Source organism: Marmota flaviventris, chromosome 5 (assembly GCF_047511675.1).
Source record: "Marmota flaviventris isolate mMarFla1 chromosome 5, mMarFla1.hap1, whole genome shotgun sequence".
Classification (NCBI taxonomy): domain Eukaryota; kingdom Metazoa; phylum Chordata; class Mammalia; order Rodentia; family Sciuridae; genus Marmota; species Marmota flaviventris.
The window spans coordinates 107,985,864-108,009,652 of NC_092502.1; the positions used below are offsets into that span (position 1 = coordinate 107,985,864).

Sequence of the window (23,789 nt, forward strand, 5' to 3'; positions counted from 1 at the left end):
AGTTAGGTCTTGCACCTAGTTGCCCATTGTCTGATAAATAACAGAGCTTTAAAATTCATTGTCTGTGATTAAATTCAAATGCAGGACAGATGGCTTAGTCTGAGTATGTGTCAGACAGGCGAAGCACTTAAGATTTGCGACAGGCAAGACCAGGAATTAGCTGCTAAGTTTTTGCATTTATTCATACATTCATGTGCACCATGAATATGGCTGTAAAACATATCTAAGTGTTTGCACTTTACTCAAAATATTCCCAAACAAAGCAACAGCTCTCCTTTTGCCAAAACAGATGCCCTCATCTCAACCCCATTAACTCAAAATCCATTTTTTCTCGTGTTGTATGTATTTGGTACATTTCATTTACTTAGATGTTCAGGATGATAACAGCAATCTTTTGAACCTCCCCCACCCGCCGCATCCTGCCTGGAACCCACAATTTGGCCCTCACTTCATCTTTGTGGGCTTTTCTATTGAAATATTTAATTATTTTATTGAATAAACATTTGTCTGTGGAAATAAAGACCAACCAACTGAGAACAAGCGCAGGCTATTTATTCAGAGCTTGCTATATAGCAAGGGAGTCCACCACTGTCATTCGAGTGTTGGCAGAGACTCAAAGGACAAGGGGTAGCTTTATTGTGGGGAGGGAAGGCTTCAGGTTGACTGGCGGCTGTTGGCATGGGGAAGCTGCAGGCGGGCCAAGTAGAAGCAGGGCATCCAATAGTGACTGCTGAGGAGTATGTATTTGGCTTTTTCTGGTTGTGCCTAGGTTGGAAGCAAGGACAAAACCTAGGAAAGTTATCAGTTATTAATCAAGTCCTGGTGGTTTGAAGCTAATTTGTACAGAGGCTATTGTTTGGCTTTCTGGAACAATTGCTAGAGACAGTAGTCTGACTTCCAACGAGTCTGATTCACAGATAGCACGCTGGTTTCTTAGGCTGATAACTATAGATAATAGGTTGGTTTCCTGGGCTGCTTCCTGTCAATTGTGGGTCAGACTTCTTTTCTTTTAATGTATAGTTTGTCCATGATACATTTGTAGACTCGATGATCATCAATGGACATTTTACAAAGAGAAAAATACAAAAAAATATCAGCATAAAACTCAGTGAATTATCAAGTGTGACAAACACCCAGGGGCCCCATTTAAATGTTCTACAACTCATTTTTGGAAACCAGCTGTCAAGGAACATTTCTAGTCTCAGCAGAGATTTCCTTCCCTGTGCGCCTTCAGTCACGTCAGGGCAAGCCCACCAGCTGCAGGCCTCCTAGGACCGTGCCACCGAGTCTCAGAATGGAGTCTTCCAAAGAGGATGGACCCAGGCAGCCCCAGTTTCCCACAGTCAGGCTCAGCAGGCTGAATCACCTCTCTCCACATTCCTGGGCCTGGAGGACAGCCCAGAGAGCATGCCTTGAAATCCAGCTCCACCACTCCTTGGGCAAATTGTATAATCTCTCCAAACCTGTTTCTTCATCTACAACATGGGGGTAATAACAACTCCTGCTCTTGTAGGGTTGCTTACTGGGAGAATGAATCAAGGAGGTGGATATGCAAACCCTTTATACAGCTCCTGGTACAGAATAAGCACTCAGATTTGTCTTTATGTACTTTTCCCAACAGTGTTTTAAATGACAACTGAAAACTACTGAGGACCTACTATGTGCTAGGCAGGAACTTGATGCTTTCTCTTTTAAATTTATTATATTATAAAATACTGCTAAAATCAAGATACTGGCAGATATGTTAAGAAACATCTCTGTACTTCCTAAATTTGTTGTGAGGCTTTAATGAGATTATTGTTAAGTACATCCTTAACAATATCCCCAGTTGAACATAATTACTCAATAAACAGGGCTACTGTTTACAGTAACTGATTATCCACTAAAGTAGGCAATCCCATCTTCGACACTCTATCTATCCATTATCTGTTCTTCCTTTTTTCCAAATAGAATCACATAATCATGTGCAATGGCAATGTGCTCCTTTCCCCAGCCTCCCTTCCATCTTGGGAAGTTTATGTGACCTACCTCTGGCCAAGAAGAGATAAGTGTAAGCCTTCCAGGTGATCCTATTGGGTAAATTATTATTATCCCAAGAAAAAGAAAGTATATGTATATGGTATATGCCTTTCTCCATTGTCCCCATTCTGGTCACCTGGAAGGCAGATGTGATACTGTGACATACAGCTCACAGCATCCTGAGAACATGAGAACTAAACGATCAAGCCCAGAATGAAAAGCAAACAGAAGAGCCCAGGTCCCTAATAGCCTTATGGTGGATGCTGCCCCAGCACTGAGTTGCTAACTTCCAAATGGTTTCACCACTGTGGCCAGATTCCTATGACATGCAACTTAAGGTCATCCAAACTCATGTGAGCCACTCTAAATGTATGAATAGAGTGAAAAATTAAGAATCTGAAATATCTTATTTAACGTTCCATCTAAGATGATAAAGAAAAGGAAGCCCAGAGAATGAAAGGTCTGTCCAGTCATCTCCACAGCAACCATTCTCCACCCTCCTGAGGATTAACATCAAGACCTTGAGAGCCCAAGTCCCACCCGTAGACTCCTGCCAACTCGCCTTTCTTCTTTGTCATTTGGTGTTATACGTATGGTGTCATCCACAGGGTTTCCATGGGTCATGAGCATTGAGCTCCTGGAATCTGAGGGCTCAGACACTTGTTCCCAGAGGCTTGGCTGTACACCAGCCTCACCCAGCAAGGAACCCAATGATCCTTCTGTCAAGCCCGAGGCATCTGCTCGGGCATCTTGGTCAAAGTCCAAAGACTGTAATTGTATTGTGCCTACTTGTGAGGTCTCCTAGAGTTCCAATTAGGTAGTATTTATTTTCTGGCTAGAAAAGATCACACTGAACATTGCTCTGCACACTAAAATAAGGAGTCCAACCCAAGTGATAAAGGAGCATCTCAGTGTGACATGAAGCCACCATGAGGGTGGGGCAGGAGGCTTCATCTGTCAACTTGAAAGCTGCTAAATGTGCCTAAGGGGTTGCACTTGGGCTCTCCTGCACCATTACAGAGAAAAAAAAATATGCATACACTTATATTTACTTTAAATGGTTTCTAAAGGGGATGTCAGTAAAGAGAACTCCAGCCCCCTCTCTATCAAAGTATAACCCACACAAAGAATACAAAAACCAAAATCCATCTAATATAAATTATTCGATCTCAATCTTACATAGCCTGTGACTTTTTATATCCCAAGCTAAACACATAAATGAGGGCTTTTCCTTTGCTTGAAGAGATTCTAACAGCCAAAGGTTTTATTTCATGCATGGAGCTACTTTAATAAACACGTGACAAAACAGTGAGATAAATCACATTCAAAAAATATTTGAAATGTCCATCCGTGAGTAAATAAAAAAGGCTCCAGTTTTCAATGCCTAATATCATGTTATATTCAAATAATGACAAGACACACACACACACAATGAAGAGAAAATCTCTAATAATTTATTGACCTTCAGTTTCACATTGTGAAAAAAAAAAATGTTTTACAAAACCTCAAAAATGTAGTAGTAGCAAACAAGTACATATGAACACGAACATTTTACTAACTTATACAGAGTTCTGTACGTGAACCACATATTCAATAGCCAAGAGAGGGATATTATGCAGCTCTAATCACTCTTATTCAGACAGGTGTCAAGCCCAGAGAAAAGGGGCTACACAATTATACCAGAAGTGGAAGGCTGCCCTTTGTTATCCGTTTCTACAGCAACCAGCTCACAAAATGAGAAGAACCTTCTCTGTCTTATGCCAAGGTTTTTGTATGTACTGTGCTGTGAATTGTATTCGCTTCAAAGTGTGGGACGTTTCACAGGGTGAGAATGGTCAAGTAGCGAGCACAAATGCCTACATCAATTCAAAGAGCAGGAGTCCAGAAAGTTCCCTGCAGGCTGGGGGCCCACCCTTACGGTCGCTCCCTCTGGCTCACACACAGTAATTAATGGAGGATTCAAGGACAGGCCCCAACTTTGAAACAGCTGCAGAAAATTCTTCCTGCTTTCAGAAGTCATGCAGTGACACATACATCTCTGGACAGATTTGCATCATAAACTACAGAGCTGTAACTGCTACAACAGATCAACACCGACTATGCCGCCAGAGTACAATTAGACATTTGCATCGCTTAGAACACATCTAGGAACCACGACTAGCTGCTGGACAGTAATGTGATTCTTTTATTCCAACAGCTCATTTATTTTATTTTGGTCCAACTGGAGCCCACTTATTCATGGCAAGGACGGACATGTACAATTAGTCTGAAGTACCGAGGTGGAGAGAAATGTTAAGGATTTTTCTGTCATTAGACAATGCAAACACACAATGTAAAAGGTTGTTATCAGCCTTAAACCCTATTTTCTAAAATACAGCAATGTGAGAAACATGGACCAAAGCAGACCGAGCTGCAAACTCTGGTCTTCCCCAGACACCTCTGAAGAAGCACCTACTCAAATCTAGCACTAAGAGCTACCACAGCACGTGTTTAGTAAACAAGCACTCCAACAAGCAAAGAAGGTATTCACAACTGATTCCCAACCAGCCTGGAAAACCTCTCCACAGGGCCACTGCTTACAATTCTTTGGTGTTTTGTGACCAAATGTGTCACTTTTGTATACCAAAGAGTTTTTTTTCAACATTTACCTAAGGGTGGGCACTAATGTGTACACTGTACCAATGTGAATGTTTTCTGAAGAACTTCTAGCATTTGCTAAATTCTACAGCAAGAACAGAGAACAATAAGTCCAGATCAAGCAAATGTGGTCAGTGAATTAATATACATTGTGACATTTTAGGTTGTTCCCATTAACTGTGGTTACACAACAAAGCATTCTTATAGGGTAATAAATAGATAAATAAATAAACTTTGGACAATGTCTTTACCTGTACCCTATATACAGAACTATTCCATAGAATTTTCCAGGACTGCAGGATATTACACAAAGAAAAAAAAAAAAAACTGCAAAACAATTTGGTCCTTTCCAAATTCCAGCAGCTGAGACTGACGTTGGGTAAATCAGATGGGAAGGAGAAAGGCAGAAAGAAGGACTCCTCCTTCATCTCATCAGCCACCAGCTTGACCATACCCCCCCCCCAACCATGAAACCCCAGAAAAAGGTGGTGAATCTAAGAAAAGTGACCTTCATGATTTCTCTACCTCTGGGATGTTTCCATCTTATAATCCTTCCCTGTCTTAACATTTTAAAAGTCCAGCCCACCCCCACCCACCCTCCAGTTATACTCCAAATCAAAACTCAAAATGTTTTTCATTTTTGTGCAGCAAAGCACATCCCAACAGCCACAAAATGTGCAAAACATACAACTATTCACACATCCATACACGTGAAGACAACTGTAAGCATTGTTTCAGCATGCAGGCATCAAACAATAAATAGCTAAATCTATAACAAACTTCTTAACAGCCAAGGGAAAGTTTAAAGTCACTTATAAATAGAAAAGAACATCTACCAAACAGCTACCAACAATGTCCCCATTGTTCAGAAATGTTCCTGGGGGAAGGAACAACCCCTTGGAGATTAACGGAGAGTCCAGTGCAGCGGTCCTCATTCTTGAGCCAGCTCAGCCAGCTTCCCTCCTGGCCAGGCTGAAGCTTTGAATCACCAACAGCTGCCAGTGTGGAGGCTTCAAGCTCACTCCTCAGAGAGAGGTGACAACCATTTCAAATTTTACACATAAATGGCGGAGCCCATGGAATCAAATGCTGAATGTGGTACAGCAAGGGAAAAGGTCCAGCTTTTCTCTCCCTTTCAGGGGCTGATTAACGCTGACATTAATCCACAATTACAGGACAAGGACTAGATCACAGGTTCAGTCATTCATATTTAAACCATGTGCTACTTGCACTGAGAATCCCACCCCCTCCCTCACCCCTTTCCTTCATGTCCAGTTAGAGCATTGACAAGGTGCAGCGGATGTTATTCAGTCTTACAGCAACTTCTCCTCCTTTTGTTCTTTCTCTTCATTAAACTTGGCAGCTCCAAAGTAGAAATCTCCTATTGACTCACTGAGTGATGGAGGGAGCTAAAATAGGAGGAAAAGAAAACAAACAAAAAAGGCATGAGAGATCTGTGTGATGCTATAGTTTCATGATTTTGGTTAGTAGCCATGAAATTTTTTAAAATTAAACTTGGGACAGAGCTGGGCAATGTTGCTTCTTAACTGTATGTTCAGTAGGAACTGTGCAAAGATATCAGAAAGTACTTGCCTTGAGGTGTATGTGTGTATGCATGCACCCTCAAATGGCTGGCCTGACAGTATCCAATATAGGACCCTCACTTCTGTGCTATTATCTATCTATCTATCCAATAGATAGATGATATGATGGAGATACATAGATACATAGATAGATATCCATAGATAGATAGATAGATAGATAGATAGATAGATAGATAGATAGATAAGTTGCCATCCTGTTTCCAATATTTGTAAAATTTCTGATTAAAAAAAGCCACTGTAAAGTGATCACTTGGGTATCAGAAGGAGATTCCAATGCAAACCCTCCTTGGCCCATTTACCATAAAGGATTCCAAATTAAATTTATTCACCATATAGAAGACAGACATTAATCCTCTTATTTAAATGCATCCCCACTATTCATTATGGCAAACATCAGTCTCGCTTCCTTTCACATGACAACGTACCAGGTCTCGACAGCCCAAGGCTGGAGTTTATTCTTGAAGTTCATTAGTCTACACTCAGAAGATGGCAGCACAGAATGTGGGTTCTATTATGAAGAGAATCCACCAACATCAAGTATGAATATAAACTCAAACTACCAAAACCATGAAGTCTGCATATTTCATAGGAGCTAGCATCTCCTCTCACTACTCATCCTGCCCATTTATTTCATTCTTATTTCATACAGGGAAGTTTTGCAAAGGGCTTCCTAAAAGACTCACCCTATCTGTTCATAAACCAGATTAGTTTAGGAATCTGTATCCCTATTACTATAACTCTTAAGTACAGACAAAGGGAATTCTGGAGGGACTGCTCATTAACTGCATTAAATCCTTCTCGCTTTGCTTTTTGTGTGTTCAGAAGTCTGATTCATCTGATAGTTGTTTCTTTTGGCTGTTTCCTAACAGTGATCCAAGCCTTCAAGGCATTCCTTAGGCTACAGTGTCATACCCCTACCCCACCTCCTTTTAACCTGTATATCCACATTAAACCAAAAGAATGTATCTTGTAATAATACAAAATTTCAAGACATTGAATACTAGCACAGAAAAATAGAAAAAGTCTCTCCCCACAATACCCAGCCCACCCTCCATGAAAATCTAAGAGAGAAGAAACAAAGCAAATGGAAGTTCAAGTGCTGTCAGGTTGGGGCCAGGAGGCACCATGAAAATAGAGGATAATCAAAGTAATTTCCTTTTTGTCCCTCCCACCCACTGACAAAGCAGCAGGAGACAGTTAAAACCTCCTTGGTGGATGAGCTTTTAGACTAGGGAAGGTTTTTGTTAACACTGGATTAATTCACTTAGCACCTACATTTGGAGAGCAGAGGGATGAGGGCTTCAGCAGTTTCCGCGGGATACCTACTGAGCACTCCTTAAACTTTAGAAATTTAAGTCTACATTCTCCCTGTCGGAAACTGAAAGAGTGGCTTTGATCAGGCACTTCTGACACCCTGTAAAAGCAGCAAACCTGGCCCTGTCAAATTCAGTTTTTATGTGCTTGTCTCACTGGTGGCACCAAGGGTGAAGAGGATGTTGTTTCACGTATAACCCTGCATTTTATTTGCTCTGTTTTCCAGGGCCCGGAAGCATGTGCTTAAGTTTGGATACCCAGGACAGACTGAGTTCAAATGTTTGCCAACATATTCACTCTGGGCTGAAAAAGGAGGAAAGAAATATGAAGGCTAAAGATCAGAAACAGATAACGGTCAAAGAAACCTGATTTTCCCAACACACACACACACACACACACACACACACACATACACACACACCACACACACGAAGCTGACTCTACTGCTGGATCACAGAGCAAGGTCTAAATTGAAGAGAAAAAAGAAAACTAAGAGTACAGAACACTTAATATCTGCCAGGCACTGACCTGGGTATCCCTGTTGTCAACTCATCCAAGTTTGAACTGGGACAGATCTTAGGGAATTATAGTCTCAAACCACTGATTTGACAGAGAAGCAATCTTAAGTCCACAAAGATCTAGAACTTAAAACTAGGACTAGAACCACATGTGGTCTTTCTTTCTGCCTCAATTTCCATACCTTGCTCTAAGGATGCTAGCCAGTCCACCAATTACCTCCACAACTACAGGGAATTTTGTACAAATACAGCCAGTTCTGGACTAACACCTAGTTTAGGGCTGTTAATTGATGCTTTTGCCTAGGAGGTTCTTTAAACCTGCTTGAGGGTTGAGTCATGCATTCATATCTCAAATGAAATAACCTCTTGCAAAGCATTTGTTTGTTCAGGATTACTGAGATGCCAGCAAGGCTACAAAAACCAGTTTGGTATGGGATGCTATTAGCCCCAGTGCTGCCCAGAGAAGCTTTCTGATTGTTCCTGCTCCTTTCAAAGACTTTCATTTCAGAGAAACAAAGCATTACCAGGAGCCCTGTTAACTGTAATAGGCTGGAGGAGATAACTGAAGATTTGGGAAAGATAAAATGTGAAAGTGAGGCCAATTTTAATGGTGTTTGTAAGTGAGCTATAAGAAATGGGGAAAGAAAAAAAACAATATGAAACCCCTCCTTGTTTAGCTTACAACTAACGTTAGATTCCCTTTTTTCCCTTTGAAGTCCCCTTCAAAGGTACAGAACATGCTAGAGAAAACAGAGCCAAAAACTGCAAAGTAATGAGTTACGTTTTCCTTGTAGTTTCTCCAAATCGGAGATCTTCCCCTCTTGTTATTAGTAATAAGCCCATGAATCACCAAAACAAATCAACAAGTTCTGTGTGCTTTGTGCATACACATGCATAAAGCCATTCCTGGGGCCAACCCTAAGAATGCTTAGCTGCAGAGCAACCATGAGCTTTTCGAACATTGAGCTGTGTGGGCCTATTAATTATTGGAGCCAAGAGAATTATATACTCTTAAGTACACAAGACAACCATTATGTACTCAGATATATGACACAGAACAAAACTTTTGTTAGCCTCAACAATAGGGTCAGCCTGACTGATTAACTCTGAAAAGATATAGTTAGCGGCAATTTAGGTAGCTGGGTGTATCTGCACATCAAACATAATTGTACAATGTAGGTGCAACCAACCTTTCACAAGGACAAACCTAGATCCCTTATGAAGTTAATACATACCCTCAAGGGGGGGCTATACTTTGAGGAAAAGTTTTAAATATGCCAATAAATAATTCTGGAGAGAATAAACAAGGAACAAACTTGAGAAATGCATTTTCTTTAACCCTTTTCAGTCCAGAATGGGTTTGAGGGAGTGAAATTTGAATATCAACCAAGTATCTTCTGGGATGACACTAACGTGAAGCTCAGGTTTATTAAATGGCAGTTTGTCATAATATACAAACTTGTGCTCTGAAGTCAGACTGCCTGGGTTAATTTCTTTTTTCTTTTTTTAACATTTTTTTTAGTTGTAGATGGTATCTTTATTTATTTATTTTTATGTGGTGCTGAGGATCAAACCCAGTGCTTCACACATGTGAGGCAAGCGCTCAAGCACTGAGCTACAACTCCAGGCCCTGGATTAATTCTTGACCAACGCTTCCACTTATTAGACTTTGGGCAACTTACTTAGCTTCTGCAGGCATCAGGTTTTTTCCTCTAGACATGAGGCTAGTAATAATATCCCATAGGGTTGCTGTGGGATCAAATGGGATGATTCATTTGAAACACACAGCACAAAGCAAGGCCTCAGTGAACACTAGCTGGCATTATTAACAGAGGTCAAGTGTTCCCAACCTGGTGGAATATTAGCAAAGGAGAAAACTTTCTAAAAATACTGATGCCTAGGTCTCACCCCAGACCAGATAAAACAATGTTTCTGGGACCCACAGTTTGTGAAAAGTTCTTTAGAAGATTCAGAGGCTCAACGAAGGCTGAGAACCACTGACTTATGTTATAGGGAGTCAAGGCTGTGATCAACACAGGTGTTTAAGTTCTGGAGGTGCAAAATCTTTCATTTTAATAGTTTCTATAGTACTTCAATATAGGTTACATGGATTGTATCTGACTCCATACTCTGAACTTAGACAACTAACCTAATTAAATGCACACGTCTCCAGCTGAACTTTTGTCTTACCTCATGCTTATTTAGGATGTTTAAGAAGGTAGATGTTTCCAGGTGCTGACAAACGCAGTAGGAATCAGTGAGTAAGGGACTGTGGTTATGCTGTTCCACACATCTAAAGTTGGATCGTAACAGTCCAAAGTCTTGCATCGCTGAATGCCAAAGTATCCTCCAACCACATAGAGTTTGTTTCCGGAGGCCACAGCATGGCAGCTCATGCGCTTTGCCGTCACGTCTCCCACCTTGGTCCACTGGTAAGTTTCACTATTGAATTTATAAGCAGAGCAGGCGGAGAACTCTGTGTCTCCTCCCATTATAAAAATCTGGTTCCCCAGCACAGCTGCTGCTGTGTAACGCCAGGGCTGGGGACAGGTGGCCGGTACCGTCCACCTATTTTCACACTGATCATAACACTGAACCTTGGGGAGCTTGTCATGACTGACGCTGGTACCTCCGAAAGCAAACAATTTGAGCTTGGCACTCACTACGGCGGCATTGCTAACGCCTTCTCGAAGTGGTGCTACCATGGTCCATTTGTTGGTTGTGGGGTCATAGTGTTCGACTTGCTTTAGAGAGACTGAGGGGGAGGCTGGGAGGCAGCCAGTTGCAGCTGTGTGCCCCCCAACCACATACAGGCAGTGCTTCAGTTCAGCAGAGCCATGGCCAAACCTGGCCACCAGCATAGGGGCAGCTTTGGACCACTCCTCATGCAGGGTATCATAAACCCAGACATCTTTTGAGACGCCATTTTCAGACCCCCGCCCTCCAGTAATGTACACTTTGCAGCCAATCGCACATGCACTGAACTCTTTTCTAGGGCTGGGAATGTCGGCCTTGGGAATGATTTGTTTGGCTTTCTGATCTACCAGATACAGCTTGTCACACATGAAAGTCTGTCCTCCTAGGAGGAAGAGGGCATGGCCAGTTTTCCGAGGCCGGGCACAGAGGCTGGTCACCACGCCATCATTCTGCAGGATTTTCAGTTTGCACCGGATGGCCTCTTCCACGATCTCCTTACTCTTTCTCTGCTTGGTGATGAGTTCTTCCATGGCTACGTTCTCCATGAGGTAGATGGCTGGCAGGAGTGCCAGCCTCACCGTCTGCAACAGCTCTGGGAGGTAGCAATAGCGCTTTTTCAGGTCGTAACTGATCCAGTTAATTGCAGACTCATATACGAGCCTTTCATCTTCAGTCTCGAGCTCTTCGCTGGACAAGAGCTGTACTACCATGTCCTGGGGCAGCTGAAGGAAATCTTCATTCTTCCTGATGGTCTGGAAGTTGCTGAGACACATTCTCCAGGATAGTTCATACAGCTTGGTGCACTGGTGCGCATCGGACAGCAGCAGCATGCCCAGGCAGTTGGTGGGATGCAGGTTCTTTTCCAGGAATTCAGCACATGCATCCCGGATATCTTGAAACTCCAGCATATCGCCAGCTTCCAGGAGCGATTCTGCATTTTCTTCATTGATGATCACCCGGGAGGAGTATGCATAGTCAAGAAGCAGCTCCAAGACTTCTGGGTGGATGGAATTGTCAAAGTTGACCTCACTATCCTGGCTCTCTTTCAGGCCACCACTGAACATGGCCTCAAAGTAGCGGCTACACGCAGCTAGCACTGCCCGGTGACAAGGAAAAGTCCTGTTTCCTGCATGGAGAAGGACATCGGTAAAGAGACGCTGCTGACGTAAAAGGTTCAGGTGAGTGAGGACACTGTCAGCATAGGAAGACTTATGAAACAGATAGATGTTAATGGAGCCGCTGCTGGCCCTGGACTTGCGGTTCTCATGAACGCTGACTGACATTTTGTTTCCACTCCTAAAAACAAAACAAAACAAAACAAAATCATTGAACAACATGTTCCTGATGTTCCCAGCAGCAGACCAAAAGCAACAATTGTTTTGGACAAAGAAAACAACACTTTGTTGTTAACCCTGCTGCCATTCTGAATAAAGGTATAGCTATTCCAAAACAAAGCCAGAGACAACTACCTGGAAGGAAAGGAAAGGAATTCACTGTCATCCTCTTGAGCTGTTTCATCCTCTTGAGCTGTTTAAACTATACACTGTTTAAAAAAAAAAAAAAAATTCACTGCCTACAAGCAGGTTCATCTTGGAAAACCTGATTGCCAACTCGGAGGATATTGAAGTCCTTGAGAATGTAAGTCAGCAAAGCCAAGGGGAGCAGGTCTCATTCTCAGCTCCTGTGCCAGTCCAGCTGATTCACTGAAGGCCACTTAAAATGCCAAGCCTCCTGCTCTCGTAAAGCCAGGACAGGCACCAGCTGTAATGCCCTATGCAACATAAAACCATGTGTTTAAAAAAAAAAAAAAACTACTAATTAATTCCATTAAGAATTCCTTTGGTAAGCTCCAAACTGCATATACAGTAAATGCCCAACTTCTACAATTTAAATGTTAACAGATGCTGGGCATGTAGCTCAATGGTAGAGCACTTGCCTAACATGTGGAGGCCCTGGGTTTGATTCCTAGTACTACAAAAATATACAAACAATAATTTATTTCTAGCCAGATAGTTCTACTGCTACAGAGGTTCTAAATGTACCAACATACACAACCATATATTGATCAACAAGCTTTACTGAAAGCACAGAACAGATTCTGGCCACAATCATCACCCAACTTTTATGCACTAGACAGTTTTCAAAAGGAAGATTTGGCACCAAAAAAAATCTTGAGTAGCATATACTCATGCTGTTTTTCTGTTCTTCCTACTCTGTACCAACTCTTGGAAAACCAGTCACAAGAACAAAGGAGGCATCCACCTCCTCTTATGATTAAACAGTACCTCACCAGGACTATTCTTATGTACCTGCAATTGCTGGCACCTGCATATAGGGAGTTCAAAATGCATGTACTATTTATTTAAATTTAAATAAAAATACACAGGTTCCTATGTGTGGGCACGAGCGCACATGCACACGCGCAGGCACATACACCATTAAGTGGATATGTATTTTGCCAGCTCTCATTCATTTAGGGCCACCTAAATTTATTTACTAACTAAAGTGCTTTCCTCGGTATCTACATTTAAATTAATACAGAATCTAATGCTGTCTTTTGACTTTCTGCCATACGGGAAGTGTTGGGTAAAGATATGTTAAATTCCTATTATCCATCTTTGAAAACTGAACTCCCCCACCCTTGTGCTTTTTACATTACCCCTCTGTTACTTCAAAGGAATAAAGAAAGCCCTTTAAGAACCTGCCTGTCCAAGGATTCCTGAGGAAGTTGTTTATCCCCAGAGGGCAAACTGTGAGGTTGGTTACAGTATCTCTTCCAAACAGAATAGCCAGTCCTTACAGCACAGCTGAAGCAGTCTGTTTTTCCTTCAACCATTCAGATATTTATTTTTTAATTTATATTCCAGGAATTGTTAACAAATACACATGAATGAATGATTTACCAGATTCACGGACTAAAATACTAAACTGCTCTTCCATGGCCAGCTGCAAGACAGCACAGAAAAACAACAAAGGCAGGTGCCCTATGGCTTTGACACTCAGACCACATATTATTAGGTGATGTAACTTGTTTGCCTTAATATTTGGAATGTTACCTTTCATTGTGAGTAAACATGGCTTAGTGGAAGAAAGTAACAAAGTCCTAGAACTCCAGTGTTAGGAAGACTGAAAACACCCAAGAAATGACTAGGGATATGAAAAATGGAGAGCAGCCAAGCATCACTCCAAACTCAAGCTAAGCCTCTACCTTCTAGTCCATTTTTAGGAATGCTCAGGGCTCTGGAGAATGACCGATAGATCCTCTGTGAATGTCCCAGGATTCTGAAGTGTTCAGATATGTCTGAACCCAAACTTCAAAAGATTTTCTAAATATTCCTATGAAGCTGCTTCCAGGCTCCCTGTAAGCAGGTCCACAAGCATTCATGCTTTGGACACTGAGTTGGGAATCCTGCTGGGCCCTGAACATGACATCCGGGGTGGTGTAAAACATTTCAGAACCAGGTGTACACTTAAGAAAACAGTTTGTCTAGAAGACTTTAGGATACAGGATGGGCATCTCTTTGCATCCTGTGTTTATTATGCTGCTGTATTTTCCAGGTTGGCCCAGAAAGCCAGGAGGAAGAAACTACCCTGTCATCTTGGATACCATCCAATTGAAAAAACATGTCACTGTCAAAATCTAACATTCTTGCAGCAATGTATGATTGAAATAAAAGGTACAGTTGAAGACCCAAGAGAAACCATTTGCTTTCTGGTTTAGAATTATTCAAACATCAAAATATCAGGGGAAATCATTTATACAGTCACTAAACACACCTTCAACATGAAATGAATCATTCTTCTGGCACTTTTTAAGCCCCCAGAGACATAATATTTGCATGCCAAAGAAGTGGCCAAGAAAATGCACACATATACTTAACCTGCATCTACAAAGAAGACAGAGAAAAGGGCTGCTATTACTGTGAACATCAAAAGGGCTTCCAGTTACAATAACTTCAGTTCACTCTTATGCTCACACAGGAGCTCTGCATCTAATACTTAGCCCCTCTAACGTCTCTCCAGGTTTAAAACTGATCTCAAACCTATCAAAGCAGAAATAGGCAGATGTTCTCAAGCATTTACATTATTGATAACAAAAGTTTTTGTGATGTTCCATTGTTAACAAAAATATATGTTTTATCATATAATCCCCTATAGCAGTTGCAACTCTATTTAACACGCTGGCCTTGCCGGTGAGGATGACACCACATAGCATGTCGAACAAGTTCAATGTTTCATCTCCACCCAGCCCACCAATTCCTATCCTTTGAAAATAATGTTACACTGGAAGCCAAATGCTTGCATGATAGATTTTCAGAAACCAGTTTTCATTCATTTCCCATAGACGTTTGGCCGCAATGAAGTGCCCGCAGGAGGAGTGTCTGAGCGTGGCCCCAATTCTCCTGAGAGCCGGGTAGCATGCAACGTGGGCCAACGACCCCAAGCGCTGAACCCTGAACGCTGCAGGGAGCCAGGCTGATAACATCCGCGACTCGGCCCCGGCTCCTCCCGCGGCTTGCCCGGGCATTGCGCGGCGGAGGGCAAGCGGGTCGGCTCTCCAGTTAAGTCCAGCTCCCGCTTCCAGTGCTAGGACAGGGGCGGACACCCAGGTCTCCACCCGCAGAACAGCTTCCCACCGGCCTAAATGGGAACTCAGGGCGGCCCAGCGCACGCTCACCCTTGGGAACGCACCCCCGCAACCCAGCGGCCACTGAAACCCACCCTCTAGCAACAGGTCCGGGACAGTGGGGAAAACTTACAGCAGTGGTGACTGGCCTCCGCAAACAACTGGCTGGGTTCTTGCCTCGGTCTCGGGCGTGGAGACGACGAAGCGGGCGACTCAGTCCCGGAAAGCAGTGGCGACAGCCCGGGTGAAAGAAGGGCGCATGGGGCGCCGGCGGGAGAGGGGACCGCGCCTGAAGCACAGGCTCAGGGGGCCGGCTAACCGCTGGCGGTTCGCCTTGGTTTCACGGTCTCCTAGCCGTGGACCGTGCGCGCGGGACCCGCAGAGCGTCTCCCCGAACGCGTCTCGAGAGGGGAGAGCGAGCCTGCGGCTGCAGGCGCCGCGGAAGAAGGCGGGCTGTGGACTCTGGGGGAGGGAGCTAGGAAGCGCTGTGAGCGCCGGCGGCCGCCTGGCGTCTGGACCGGGTCTCCGCAGCGCCACAGCCACGCCACCTCTACTCTGGCTGCTGGAGCAGTCTGCGCCCGGCAGCCGCGCGCCGGGCTATAAGAGGCGCGGCAGGGAGGGGAGGGGAGGGGGCGCGTATGCAAAGAGACTGACACTAAGGGAGGGAGGAAGCGCAGCAACGCAGCCCCAGAAGAACAGGGAGGAGGTTGAGAAGCAGGAGGAGAGGAGCTGGTGAAGAGCGTGTAGGGGGAGTTAATCGGTGGAGGAAGCGGGGGAGGGGTGCTGAGAGTGCAGTGAGACAAAGCGGGCGGACGATCTCAGCCACTGGCAGCTGCAACCCTTAGGGACCGCGAGTAAAATAAGTTTTCCCGGGTTGAAGTGTCTGCGCCTCTCTAGGCCAGCCTAATTTATGAATAGCCCCGGAGCTGAGAGAGGGACCCAAGGTAGCAGAACGCCGCCCGGGGCTGTGGTCTCCGTGGCTCCAGAGCCCACGAGTTGTTCAAGAAAGGGTGGCCATGGGTGAGCTGGGTGTCCACAGCACGCGATCTGGGGGCGCATAGCCAGTGCGCTGGGATAGACACCCGAGGAGCGGTCAGTGGCAAGGGAAGGGGCACAAATCGGGACACTGGGGACACTACAGGTAGGGCAAGACGGTAGGGTTTCTCGCTGGCAAGGGGCCAGCTAGACTGGAGATTGAAGAGTTTCCCTGCGTTCTCCCTCCCCGTTCCCGACGGGTGGAGCCCTCGGCCGGACTCTGCCCGATACCCGGCAGAAGCAGCAGCAGCCTTGGTGCTGTCCGGCCGGCGCGCACCACGTGCTTCGCAACCAATAGCCGCGACCGCTTGATTCAAAGCGAACTCAAAGGAGCGGCCACGCCGCCTTTCTCCATAGCGATAAAGTCTCAATCACTCTCTCAGACCTGGCCCTTCCTCTCAGACCTGGCCCTTCCTGGTTTTTTTGGTGGTGGTGGTGATTTTTTGTTGTTGTTGTTGTTGTTTATGGTATTGTGATGTTTAGAAGTCAGTAAAAAAGTGGCCCAGCACGCACACGTTTAATATCCTGAGTGGCCGGCAGAAAGGAAGAATATACGAAAAATAATCTCACATGGAGATCTGTATTCATGAATCCATTTCTCACCTTTGTACTAAGTGGTTGTCTTTCCTCTGGGAGCTAAAACGTTTGTTTGATTTTTATTCGGTATTTGGGATAAAGTTTATCACCTGTTGTCGGGGAAATGTGAATTACCTGGCTCCAGGTCATTCAACCACTCAGCAGTAGCCCAGCCCTGCAGTTCCAGTGCCAGGGCTCCACCACTGAGTTTACTCTGTCCTTCCATCAACCCCCAGTGTTTGTCCCCAGTTTTCTTTAAGATACTAAGCACAGAAATGGTTTAAACTGGCTAAGGAGGCTCCAAACAGCGCTTCCAGAGACCACAAACTGCTGAAACCAAGACTCCTAGTTCTTTTTTTCTAGTTCCACCTATCTTCCTTACCTCTTGGTAATTCTTGCTGTGAAATTTCTCTCCTTGAAAACAAAGAAAGACAGTGCCCTCTGAAGTCCTTTGTTAGCATTAACTCATCAGCCTCACTAAGAGCCTTTAAAAATCTGCTTCCTATTTTAATTTTTAATGCAGAATATTGGCTCAAGGGTGCTTGACAAAGCCAGAAAGGTGATTCATTCAAGGTGGGAACCAGGTGCAGAGGGTCTGGGAGAGTAGAGGTGGAGAGAGGAGTACCAGCAGGCATATAGCCTAGTTCCTTAAAGAGGCAAAGACAAACTCAGCAAAGACCAAAGAGAAACACTGTAGACACCAGAAAAAGGTGCGGAAAAGATGGGAGGCGGGAATGTGTAGCTATTGTATGTATTTTATAGCTTGTGGTAAGGTATGGGTGGAGCCGATAGAAGCAGATTCCCTTGTACCTTCTAGATACCTCCATCAGGCCTTTGTCTGGACTGTATGTCAAAGGCAAATATTGGTGTTGAAGACCATGTGTTAATGTCTTCCAGCGAGGGAAATGTTTTAAGAGGTTAACACTTTTTCTCATTAAGGAGAGATAACGCTCTTTTTACTCCATTCACTTACCAAATCTACCCAGAACTGTCCTGGATGATCCTGTCATGAAATGGTGTACATATGTAGCTCAGTAGGTTGTCTAGGGGTTTTGCCCCAGGAACTATCACACCAGAAGCCACCACGCTAGAGACAGGTAATCTGTTTCTGCTAAGCAGACAGGGCTGAGAGAGGAATGAAATATCTGACCATTGTGTCATCAAGCATCAACCCTTTTACAGTGTCTTTTCTACCTAATGTTGCCATTATTTATGTGTCAAGAAAGAGAGGGGGGGGAAGTTACAGACTGGAAAATCCTGAAATGTATTCAGTGACCATATACATTCGTTTCATCTGACTCAGGGAGGTTAGCAACAGAAGAATAGTTAATTAGTTAATGTAGGTTGTAAAAACTGGAAACAACTTCCTGCTGAAAGACACAGGAACTAAACTTAGTTTTTAGGAAAGCATGTGTGTTGCTGATGACCTTCTACTAACTATGCACCAACTTGCTTGAACCAATGTATGAAGAGTCTTTGGGCCACTGGATTAATGTTTATTTTGTGGCTAAAAGTGATATGCAAGTTAGTATAGTTATGACAATAGTAACTCAAAATATAATTTTTACAGCATCTCCAAGCCAGTCCTAAAGATAATTCTTATCACTCTATTCACACGAAGAAAAGGTGAATAAGTCTTGTACCTGTACAGGAAGAAAGCTTGAACAGGACTGTGATTAAACTGGACAATAGTCATAGATAGCTAAGTCACAGACAACTCAGGAAATTCAGCCCATTCTGTATTGTACAATAGCCAGCACTTCACTCAAGATATCAGGCCAGTCTGAAGGCCCCTGGGAACCTGTCTTTGCCTCTGCTTGTGACACCAAACCAAGGTCTCATTTTTTAATGCTATTAGGAAGCTGTGCCCAAGGCTTTGGCCTTGTTATCTCCTTTAACAACGTTATTTTGTTAGGCTGCAAAATAAGCAGCATGGGGTTAAATGTATTAGCTGCCTTCAAACCTAATTTATCTTCATTCCTTCCTAATTTACACCCAGGCTGAATTAATGAGAATGATTTAATTAACACAGTGTGATCACGGTACCAGGGACCAGGACAGCTCATGGGATTAGACCAAATAGTGGGCCAAGCAGCTGCCATCCTGCCTCCTGCCACCGCCCAAAGCCCCACCCAAATTTCCAACATGTTCCCTGCTGGTAATCCAAAAGTGTCCTCTTTGTTCTTTGATCCACTTCTTCTGAGGAAGATGGCCCAGCTTTCTTTGTGCTATTTGCTTGATAGGGTTCACAGTCATGTCTGGTAGACTCAGCGTGGCATAGGGCCAGTGTCTGTCCAAGGTTTTTTGTTTGTTTATTTGTTTTTGTTTTTTTGTACTGGGAATCAAACCCAGGCACACTCTACCACTGAGCTACATCCACAGCCCTTTTTATTTTTTATTTTGAGATAGAGTCTTGCTAAGTTGCCTTGGGCCTGGCTCAGTTTCCGAGGGTGGCCTCAAACTTGTGATCCTCATGCCTCAGCCTCCAGACTCACTGGGATTCCAAGTATGCATCACCTTGTCCAGATGACCAAAGATTTGTACTCCTAGGACTTCCATCATGTCAGATTCATTTGGGGAAGTGGATCCCCAGCCAGGAATGACATCTCCTGGCCACACATATTCCAGAATCAACACCTCTGAGAGGGAGGGAAAGAGTATGAGTAGAGGGAGAAGTTGAACTGGGATATAACTTGCCAAGGCTTCAGCCAGCCCCACAAGGACCTCTGGAGCTGAAATTACCCTGCGGAGTTGTCCCCTGTCTCATCAGAGAGGTGAGAAGCTAAACTTTCATAAGGGCTGTATTAACCAGTTTCTGAAAGCAGGCTGCCCAGGGAAGGGACCACCGGCCTTGGGCAGAGTGGCACTTTTTTTGCAGAAGCTTTTCTGAAGACTAACAGCCAAGCCTTCTGTCACCATTATCCTTACCTGCTAGAAAAATCACTCTGTCCTTCATTCTTGAAGGAGGACCTGAGGGGGCTCAGCACAGAGCTCAGATCAACACTTCACCCTATCAGACACAAAAACCTAGGAAATGATATCAGCAATTCTCTTATTTTCAAAAGAAAGCAGAGGGTGAGGAGTATCTATCTACCTGGCTATTTATCAGTGAGGCAAAGAGAAGGGAAAGGTCATCAATATAAGAAGTTATCTGCATTTTATAAGTCAGTAATCAAGTTTTTTTCCACTCGGGAAGAACAAAAGGTCTAAATTAACAGTAAATGTCCTTAATTTTGATGTGCCATCTTCTGCATTTATGGTTTTTAAAGATTATTGTGTTTGTGTTGATAATCTGTTGTGATAAAGGTAGAAAGTAATTCTTTAAGATTGCATCCACATTGATTTGGTCATGTTTTAAAACTTCAGTTGCTTCCTACGTCCATTATAGGTGCCAACTTATGGGTACTTTCAGAATTAAATTTGATTCCAGTATGCTTTTGCATTTCAAATTCCAGTTGCTCATTGCTGCTATATATGAATACAACTGATTTTTCTATTATGATGGTTAATGGAAAGTTTTGTGTGAAATTCTTTGTTTTTCAAGTATTAAGCTCCACTGTTCACATTGCCCCCCTCTATTAAAGGTTGTTATAGTTGGGAAATTCATTCTTCCTTTGAGACCCCCTCACTTTCTACAGCCTCAAGTGACATTTCAAAGGGTAGACAGTTTATTGGCTGCTAACGGGACTGCAGAGGAACACATTTGAGTCACTTTTCCCTGGTGTTACTCTATAAAGTGTGGTCATTAGTAAATCAAGTGATCTAGACTGGTTGTTATTTCTACTCCAGGACCCTTTAAGACAATGCTCTTCACACCCTGTTGTGGGTTTTAAATTTTAGGGGCAGGATTTTAAAACAGCATTTATTATTTTTCTGATTACAAAAGCAAATGCATGGTAGAGGTTTGGAAAATTACAGAAAAGCAAAAGAAAAACCCTAACCTACCACTTGGAGATAATGACACCAAGTATTTAAGTTCCAGTTTTTCTTCGCCTGCATGGTATTTTATTTTTAGTGGTTAAGTGGTTGAGGGAAGAAACTCTAGAACTGAGCTTGAATTCCAGTTTCCATATTTACTAGCTGGGTGTCTGGGGGTAAGTACTGTAAATTCTTGATACCTTAAGCTACAATGGGGGGTAATAACAATGTGGGGGTACCTGGAAAGAGGGTTGTTTTGCAGATTAAATATGTAAATTATGAACAGTAGTACTTGGCTTGTGGTAAGCCCTCTATAATGCTTTCTTTTATGATTCCTTAGTAAACTGTTTAAGAAGAATGGTATTCCTGAACCTATATATATTTCCAGTAACTTTCCTAAAGATCTAAAATTCTTATCAAATTCTTATTCTACTTCTGTTTAGTAGCACTGGGTGAGAGGATACGTTCATCTCCTAGAGGTGTTCTGTGAGTCTCTCCTCTGCCTGCACACCCAGGAAGCTAACAGCTTGTATCATACAAGCTCAAAGTCATGGGGTCTGCCTTTGCCTCCATCTTTTATGGATACTGTCTTCTCATTTTGAACGGGTCTGATATTGAATGGGTCTGAAATTGATGGTGGAAAAATAGTTCTTCACTCTTTATTACCTTAAAAAACAAAACTGCTGTAAAGGGAAAAGTATTTAAGAAACCACATGTTTAAAAAGAAAGCAGCTAGCTATATTTAGAAGAGGGCAGTCCTACCCAAACAGAGCATATATATGAAATATAGGCGCCACTCCTGTTCTGATGATCTTGCAGGGTGTGCGTGATAAAAGCTCACCCGCACCTATCAGAATCACACCAGGCCTCTGTGGGTGTGGCCTTGTATAGCCTGGGGGAATCTTGAACTATTTTTCCCTAATCTTTTGAGTGCCCCAAGGCTCCTGGATCTAAACTCTTAATTTGTTGTAAGTAATTACATTCAAGAATTGACCGTTGTTCCAAGCAATGAAAATGAAGGTTTTGTTTGGCCTGTATGCTCTGCTTCCAAGGCAAGATGCCAAGTCTCTGAGCAGGTCTGGGCATGAAGAAGGGACCAGAAGAAGGGACCTTTGTGGTCCAAGAGCTTGTACCTTTGAACAACTATTAAAAGAATTTTATGGCAGTCTATGAGCACAAACTTTCCTCAATGCAGCCTCAGATGGGACTGAAATCAGGAGGCTGCAAATTAACATTAACTTAATGAAGAAAGAATGAAAGAGGGGATGCTGATAAACGTGACGTTTTAAGATTCCCACAAGTGTTTCTCCTCATGATGTTGAAAATACAACATAAGCAAAGGATATAGAGTCATACACGCAAGCATAAGTTTCTCCGAGCCTTATGAGTAACTTTAAAGTTTTCTATAAATTCCCCTATCAAAGGTGGAAAATTGGCTATTTCCTTATCTGATGATATTTGGATATACTTAAATAACAGGAGGAAATGGGATCTTTTAAAAGTTAAGTGTATTCAAATAGTTTTGCCAGTTTTCATATCCACAATTATCTGTGAAGTTGTAGTTTGATTCATAGATTCACTTATTCAGCCAATTAGTCACTCATTAATACTTGGTGCAGGAAATATTTCTCAGTTCCACAAGGCTTTTTCCAGCCTTCCACTGTGATTTTACAGCATGTAGGCTTGACTTGCCATCCGTGTACTTGTATTTGCATTTTGAACGTGTTTCCTTCTAACTCTGAAACTATGGAAAGAGATCATATATAGGGAAATTTGAGAGGAATGAAAGGGAAAAGAATATAAACATAGAAAGAGCTCAATTTCTGTCACTCTTATTAGGCTGTTAGTCTCCAAGAGAGCCTTGGGAACCCAGACCGCCTGGGCTGTGAACTGGTCCTCTTCAATGGCCATTTTTCATGCACAGATTATAAATAAACCCATTATTGCCTCATTAAAAATTGGCTTGTTAAAAATGGTTAAGTGGCTCATAGTCCCACTGGCCAAGAAAGGAAAAGGCAGAATTCATGGGCAGAAGAAGCAGGGCTCAACGTGGCTCACTCCTTGTTCTTAACAAAGGCTTCTGTTTTCAAGAGGTTCCCAGGTTTGCCACAGTAGGAGGAAACAGCCCAGGGTCCCCCAAATTCCATCAATTCCTTTTATACCTTTTCTGAGACACTCGTGATGCTGAAAATGAGCAGAAATACCACGGTATGTTCTTATTTTCAGACAATGATTTTCCAGGCAGAACCTCCATCAATTTCATCTGAATATATTTTCTCTGTCAAGTTTGTCTATTTTTGAAATTCCATATGTAATTTTCCATGGCTTAACAGAATATAAACCATTTGTCATGTCATATCACATTTTTTTTTTTGCATATTCCTATTACAGACTAAAGTTTGCTTTTATTTATTTTTTTTCCTTTTTCTTTTTCTGTGCTAGTCACCTAAGAAATGAAACTGTCACCCAACAAAGCCAGGAATGGGACACAAATGCAGAGCTCTTGCGACAATAGTGCAGATTTTGGGTGAGGTAACAGTGCCCTCTTCTGGCTACAATGAAGAATCAACTAAGAAGAGTGAACAATGGTGTGCAAATCTTTCTGTTTTGAAAAACCTACTCTTTTTTTTTTTTTTTCATTCTCCTCAGAATTCTACATCTAAATGAGCAATGGGAAATGTAATCTGGGTCTGGCCGGTCTGCAGTGGATGGCCAGTCTTACAATGATCCTCTGCCCTATATCTAGGTCATGTCTCCTTGGCACAAAGAGCAATTCCCAGTCATCCCAATGTTGCTGCCCCTTCTGCACACAATGCTGATATAAGTTGTTCTGAAAGCCGCTGG

The 23,789-nt window shown here is 43.0% G+C and overlaps 1 protein-coding gene across 1 annotated transcript; it reads right to left on the reverse strand.

The window, feature by feature from the left end:
* Positions 1-3,451: 3,451 nt before the first annotated feature.
* Positions 3,452-15,963, reverse strand: Enc1 (ectodermal-neural cortex 1). The gene is made up of 3 exons (XM_027927661.2): positions 15,550-15,963; positions 10,283-12,085; positions 3,452-6,065 (listed from the first exon to the last, which is right to left on the reverse strand). Exon 2 carries the CDS (start codon positions 12,070-12,072, stop codon positions 10,303-10,305), a length of 1,770 nt encoding a protein of 589 aa, XP_027783462.1. The 5' UTR covers positions 12,073-12,085; positions 15,550-15,963; the 3' UTR covers positions 3,452-6,065; positions 10,283-10,302.
* Between the last annotated feature and the right edge of the window lie 7,826 nt (positions 15,964-23,789).

What these genes read in the sequence shown, in the direction of transcription:
- Enc1 (XM_027927661.2), bottom strand. Translation starts at nt 12,072, where the DNA reads ATGTCAGTCAGCGTTCATGAGAACCGCAAGTCCAGGGCCAGCAGCGGC.